Here is a 7,500-nt window from a genome sequence, read left to right on the forward strand (position 1 = left end):
AAACACGACACAGACCCAATGTGAGTGAGAATATATATTGTGGCTGAATATAAATAGGTACAGATCCGAGGTAGAATATTGTATCTCTCTCTCTCTCTCTCTCTCTCTCTCTCTCTCTCTCTCTCTCCCTCTCTCATAAACAATAACGAATCAAACCTTTCGCAACAAAACCAAACTTAACCCAACCCAACCCAGCCCAACGTACCCAAATGCACCCTAACTTAGCACATAACCCAAACACACAAAATAAATGCTCATGATATTACTTTAAAAAAAGGACATATATTCACAGCTTAACATCATTCTGTTTTATCCTACATATCATTCTTATTTGCCAGTCTTGACCTCTGTGTTTTTAAAAGGGCTGTTTGTTAATATTAAACACTGTAAAGGGACCTAACTAAATAATAAAAGACACATCCTTCAGTATCATCCTTATTATCCTTCGGTGTTAATATATACATCATTCTGTTCCTTCGGTATTAATATATATGGTACATCATTCTGTTCCTTGGGTGTTAATATACTGTATACATCATTCTGTTCCTTCGGTGTTTAGATATACATCATTCTGTTCCTTCGGTGTTAGTATATACATTATTTTGTTCCTTCGGTGTTAATATATACATCATTCTGTTCCTTCCGTGTTAATATACACATCATTCTGTTCCTTCAGTGTTAATTATACATCATTCTAATTACGTCAGGAAAATCGCTTCGTCTCACCCAGGATTCAATCTCATGGAAGACCGGAGTGAAATTTACGAACAGATATAATTATAATGTCTAACGCAAATCGCCTTTTTATCACATATAAGTTTGGCCATGTGGAGAGGATGGAGGGTGAAAGCCTGACGAAGAGAGTGTATGTGAGTGAGGTGGAGGGGGGAAGAGGGAGGGGGAGGCCGAGGATCAGATGGAGGGATGAGGTGGAGAGGTATATGAAAGAGGGGGGTGTGAGTTGGGAGCAGGGCAGTGAGATGGCGGGGGACAGGGCGACTTGGAGGCGATTTGTTTGTGGCCACCCCAAACGGGATTGAGGCGTCTGGCAATAGATAGATAGATAGAAGTGAATCAGGCAACTGTTAGGAAAAGGACTGGATCTAACAATCAGTTGGCAGGAGCAGGGCATTCCCAATCGAACAGAATTATTTTCCACCATGACGTTAGCCTGAGAATTGTGAATAGTGTTCGTCTGCAACTATCGTGTCACCATTTACACTGCCTAACATAAACCAATCTAACTCGACCTAACCTAACCTAACCTTGCCTAACGTAACCTAACCCAACTTTATCTCACCTCGCCTAACCTAACCTGACCTACCCTACCCCCTCCTAACCTGCTCTAATTCAACCTAACCTAACTTAACCTAAACCAACCTAACCAAACCCGACCTACCCTAACCTAACTTTACCTTACCTGCTGTCCTGAGAGACTCTAGTTCAATTCCTGACTGTGGCAGGGACCAGATTAAGGATATGAATTTCTTTAAAATAAGCTTTACTCATCTACCATAAGACCTGCCAACATGACGAAACACCCCCAAACCAATACACCAGTCCTGTATGGGTGTTAGCGCTGAAGTGGTGACATGTGGAAGCGGGTGGTACGTAGAACTCTGGGCCTCAGGAAACAGGATGACCATAGTAGGACGCATTAAAAAAAAAAAAAAAATCCTAACTCTCCCTTCCTATCCAAACCCATTCCAACAGAGCTCTAACACCCACCGTGACAGAGAACTTATGCGAGGGCTGGATGTTGATGGGTCTGTCTCTCTCTGTGGGCACGTAGCGGTAGAACTCTGTGCCGTTGTGGTACCACTTGAGGGAGTAAAGGCGGGTCTTGTGCAGGTCATACGAGCAGCTGAGGGTGGCCTGTCCCCCGGCGAAGGCATACTGCGGCACCGTCACCCCCTTCAGGATGTCCCGGGAGTGTTCTGAAAGGGAGTGAGGAAGACATGATCTTTTCCTTTGTATCCTGACGGATTTATATATATATATATATATATATATATATATATATATTCTATTTATCTATTTCTATACTCTTATCTACATATTTACTTGTATATTTATTTATTTAGTTACTGAGAGAGATAAAAAAATAGAAGTGAAGATAAAAGGAAAGAAAAAAACGACGCTTCATTCACCGTAAAGCGTGCGCGCACACACACACACACACACACACACACACACACACACACACACACACACACACACACACACACACACACACACACACACACCACTCTGGACTCATCTGGTGGTGAATGAGTACTACAGTTCTTTCCCCTTAACCTGGCCCAGATTTTCGTCCATTCACGTAGCTCAGTGGCAGAAACGGACACTGCTATTGCTCTACATCCTATCCATAGCACTTCCCTGTGATTAGTATTATATTCTGGTGTCAATCTCTTATTACACCTCGACATTCAAGATGGAGGGATGGCAATTTTAGGTCAAGTAAGAATAAATAGAGAACAGTCATGCGTTAAGGGAAAATTCGAATCACATGGAGGAGCAAGTTACTGTATATCGTGAATTGCCACTGGGATCTGTCCTTAATTATTCTTTTGGTATCTCAGCAGCCTAGCCACAGGACCCTACACTTCAAAGAGGGTTATATGACAGGATCTACCCCCCTTCCCCCCCCTCTCTCTCTCTCTGAGGTTTGGTGTGGGTGTTGGTGGGTATGGTGGAGGAAACATTACGGGAGGTCACTGAATGGGGAATTTGTGTGTGTGTGTGTGTGTGTGTGTGTGTGTGAGAGAGAGAGAAAGACTTGGCCTAAAACTGACATCTCTCCATCTTGAATCCTGAGTTGGAGCAATAGATTAATACTATAATATGACTCTGTTCATGAGGAAATGCTATGGAAAAGATGTAGAACCATAGTATTATCTTATTCTCCAACTGAGATACGTGAAATAAGCTGCAGAGAACAATAATCTGGGCTAAGTTAAGGTCAAAGAACTAGAGAATCAACTACCATTAAGAACCACGCTTGAAGCAACATACATAAACAATGCCCCTGATATCGCACCAAGGCATAGCCTGAAAAGTAAAATGTTCATCATATACATGAAGGACAACGAGAAAAAATGAATGACCAAATTCCTCTCATCCATGCAAGCCAAGTACTTCAATTAAGCAAAAATCCCACAAGGCTCAGTCCCTTCAAACTCACATTTTAATCTTTATCTCCACGATCAACCGACTCCTCGTACACACGCACAGTTTAAACTATGAACTGCGCAAAGTGGTTCGAACGCGGTGGTTTGTGCATATGGATGCTTGGCTCGAGCATCCACAAGCTCAAACCGCCATGTTCGAACCACTCTGCTCAGTTGGACGGGCATTTATAACTGTGCGTGTGTACGAGCCCTAAGGGTACTGTCTTATGTAGATGATCTGGCAAATTGCTTCACAACACTCCAAAACTCAACAAGCACCAGGCCAGCTCCAGTAGTACATTCACACATAAAAGAAAGTTGCCCCCATGTGCGAAAGGCATTGTAACTCGCGCCATTCAGGCTTGGTAACAGTGCACCTGACGGCAGGGATGGGGGGATGGGGGTGGGGGAGCGAGGACTGGAGTCTGGGATGCGGGGGAGCTGATCTGTACGAAACACTCGTACTTCGAATCAATTACGACTGTATTTGAAATATGCAATATACTTTCACAGTCATACACCAAGTACACAACTCTCCAGCCTCCACACGCTCTCACTTCCACAGCATTTATGCATTGAATGCCCTACACCTTCATATAATTTTATTTTTTCTTTTTCTCTGTCTCTGATCCTCTGAGGCGATGAACCACATTTCTGCCAACGCATTCACGAACACACATGCAAGATACGTTTGCCCACTCCAGATAAGCAATGATACTTTCATGGTTAATAGATAATCCTTATCCCCCTAATACAGATTAGATATGACTGAAACCTCCAATCACTGTCTCCCACCAACAAGAGGAGGGAAGGAGTGCTGGGAGGCATGAACTAGTTGGTGTTGCACATCTTATAACAGGTTCCAGTATTTCAAGCCAAATACTGAAAGGATTTGTAATGTCAGTCAACATTATAAACATATTCCTTTGTAATGTATTTTTCAATTGGTGTAATCACGTTTACTCACAATACTCCTTCTACAGCAACTTATTTATTAAGCGAAACAGACTCAATGCGACCGCAGTGAACCCTGATTCTAAAATGTGTGTGTGTGTGTGTGTGTGTGTGTGTGTGTGTGTGTGTGTGTGTGTGTGTGTGTGTGTGTGTGTGTGTGTGTGTGTGTGTGTGTGTGTGTGTGTGTGTGTGTGTGTGTGTGTGTGTGTGTGTGTGTGTGTGTGTGTGTGTGTGTGTGTGTGTGTGTGTGTGTGTGTGTGTGTGTGTGTGTGTGTGTGTGTGTGTGTGTGTGTGTGTGTGTGTGTGTGTGTGTGTGTGTGTGTGTGTGTGTGTGTGTGTGTGTGTGTGTGTGTGTGTGTGTGTGTGTGTGTGTGTGTGTGTGTGTGTGTGTGTGTGTGTGTGTGTGTGTGTGTGTGTGTGTGTGTGTGTGTGTGTGTGTGTGTGTGTGTGTGTGTGTGTGTGTGTGTGTGTGTGTGTGTGTGTGTGTGTGTGTGTGTGTGTGTGTGTGTGTGTGTGTGTGTGTGTGTGTGTGTGTGTGTGTGTGTGTGTGTGTGTGTGTGTGTGTGTGTGTGTGTGTGTGTGTGTGTGTGTGTGTGTGTGTGTGTGTGTGTGTGTGTGTGTGTGTGTGTGTGTGTGTGTGTGTGTGTGTGTGTGTGTGTGTGTGTGTGTGTGTGTGTGTGTGTGTGTGTGTGTGTGTGTGTGTGTGTGTGTGTGTGTGTGTGTGTGTGTGTGTGTGTGTGTGTGTGTGTGTGTGTGTGTGTGTGTGTGTGTGTGTGTGTGTGTGTGTGTGTGTGTGTGTGTGTGTGTGTGTGTGTGTGTGTGTGTGTGTGTGTGTGTGTGTGTGTGTGTGTGTGTGTGTGTGTGTGTGTGTGTGTGTGTGTGTGTGTGTGTGTGTGTGTGTGTGTGTGTGTGTGTGTGTGTGTGTGTGTTGGGGGGAGGTTGAAGCAGTGTTTCGTGCAGATCACCTCGCCCCCCGCACGCCAGTCCTCACCCCCACCCCTGACGTCAGGTGCACTGTTACCGAACCTTAATGCTGCACGGTACAAAGGCTCTTGCACGGGGGGGGGGGGTTCTTTTATAAGTGACTGTGCCTAACTTCCACAAAACACTAGCTTAAGCAAAACAGAATGACAAAGCAGAATGAAGATGATGGACGTAATGATGATACACACGCACACACGCACACGCCCGCGCGAGCACGGGCGCCCCCCCGCACACACACACACACACACACACACACACACACACACACACACACACGCACACACACACACACACACACACACACACACACACACACACACACACACACACACACACACACACACACACACACACACACACACACACACACACACACACACACACACACAGAAAACCACTGTCTGTGCTGGGCTAGGCTAGGATGGAAAGGAATATCTCATTAAGAACTAGTGATGTGGAATTAACGGAGGCATAATGTAAACACGGTTATTATGAAGGTACACAACGGGGAAAAAACATTGGGTTTACGCTGCGCCATAACCCTCCACAAAATACCGAACCCAGTTTAAAAAGATGGTGCCCAATTTCCACGATAATTCTTTCAGTCCGATGATGTATTCAATACTTCATTCTTTCTATCTTCAGATGAAGGAGCCTACCATCCATTCACCCGATGTAGTGCAGTCTTACAGTGAATCTGCACTGACAAGCCAAATGATTTCCTGTGAGCCAGGACACCGTTTACTACGCTGTATGATAACCATACAACAAAACGACATCTGGTGGTTCAGTGGGTTAAGGCGCTCCAACCGGACCGAGTCTATTTGGGCTGATATCCCTGGGAAGGTTGGCGCTCATTGCTCATGTAGTGATACTCAGGGGGAAGTGACGCTGACCACCCTCACCTTAAATGTCAGGACTGAGTAGCGTAGCCCCGGACCCTTACGTCCCTGATGGGGTAAAAAAGGATTGGATGATGGGTCGATGGATAGACGGTTACTTCCAGACGACTGACAGTATTCAACTTGGGGTTTACCTCAGGCAGTGAAGGGTTAATGAAGACTGTAGCTAGTATATTTGTTCCGAAAAGCTACTCTGAAGCTGAAGAAAATCTTCTAGATGTTGTAGGAACATACGAAAAAAAACACGTCATTGGAGGAAAGGGTTTAATAAAGCACTTCGCATCCATCCGTTCAAGGTGAAATATTAGTCCTTTGAATTTGGTGTTTTTTTTTTTTCTTAACTGGTTTATTCTTTATATCTGTTGATACTACACTTTGATCTTTCACCTTTTCTGCTTGTTACCGTCCTCTGCTGGCTGATATTCCAGTGCTGAGAGGGGCTTGGTATATTTCTCTCCATTAATACTTCACCTCTTCTGCTTTTTAGTTTCCTTTTCTGGCTAATATTCCGAGGGTGAGAGAAGCTTGGTATAAATTTCTACTCTAATATTTCATCTTTTCTGCGCATCACTTTTATCTAGCTAAAAGTCCAAGGTTGAGAGCAGTCTGGTATGTCTCCCTTCCCATAGCGGATTCTTTTATGATGTGTCAGGGATGAAAATGCCGGACACGCTTTACATCTGAAGCAGACGCAGAGGAACTGTAGGGGAATTCACCCCATCCCCCACCTCAATCCTCTGTCTCAAATGCATAGTAGTAGCAGTGACAGTTGAAACCGCAGGCCCAAATAAACGCGAACCCAATGGACTGCAGGCTTAAGCTTCCCCTTTTCTGCAGTCCACCATCCACAATGCGGAGGATAGAGAAGTAGTTGAAGGATGTTTGTATAACCAGGCAGATAATTTGCCCAGCTATATCGGTGCCATCACGTGAAGGCGCCCCTCTCCAGCCCTTGCAAGGGTTATTATCTTGTCTAGCCACCTCGGTATCTCAGACTTGCAAGGGTTTATTGACTGTAACTGTACCTGTTTTGGGGACTTGCTGTAAATGGGATCCTCAAAATAACCACGCCCTGTTAAGTAGATATTTCCAGAGCTACATAATTTTTCAGCAATAAATAAAGAAGTAAATAAACAATAAAGGCGTGCTTGTGTTTACCTAGAGTCGTTCAACAGAGCGAGATGGTGCTTTATAACTGGGTCAGATTTAGGCTGCCCTGGACACTGCTACGGCCATTCTAATAAAAAATCTTATATATACATAAACTGTCCCTAATCACCTGTATGGAAGTCGATCTTCACTGATAAAAGGCATTGCTTCTTTTCTTGTGTGTGTGTGTGTGTGTGTGTGTGTGTGTGTGTGTGTGTGTGTGTGTGTGTGTGTGTGTGTGTGTGTGTGTGTGTGTGTGTGTGTGTGTGTGTGTGTGTGTGTGTGAATCATGTAGGGGGGACTATGTAAGGAGGCTTGGGACTGCATCATAGTATGTG

The 7,500-nt window shown here is 44.5% G+C and overlaps 1 protein-coding gene across 1 annotated transcript in view; it reads right to left on the reverse strand.

Annotated features, from left to right (window-relative positions):
- The window catches only part of LOC145411039 (uncharacterized), a 123,667-nt gene extending 119,770 nt beyond the window's left edge, over positions 1-3,897 (reverse strand). The window contains exons 1-2 of the mRNA XM_080281100.1: positions 3,828-3,897; positions 1,729-1,928 (exon numbers count right to left, since the gene is read on the reverse strand). Coding sequence (XP_080137226.1) covers positions 1,729-1,928; positions 3,828-3,897 — 270 coding nt within the window. The remainder of the gene's footprint in view (positions 1-1,728; positions 1,929-3,827) is intronic.
- Positions 3,898-7,500: the final 3,603 nt, after the last annotated feature.

Source organism: Coenobita brevimanus, chromosome 87 (genome assembly GCF_032717465.1).
Source record: "Coenobita brevimanus isolate Jiangsu-jjx chromosome 87, ASM3271746v2, whole genome shotgun sequence".
In the NCBI taxonomy this organism is placed as follows: domain Eukaryota; kingdom Metazoa; phylum Arthropoda; class Malacostraca; order Decapoda; family Coenobitidae; genus Coenobita; species Coenobita brevimanus.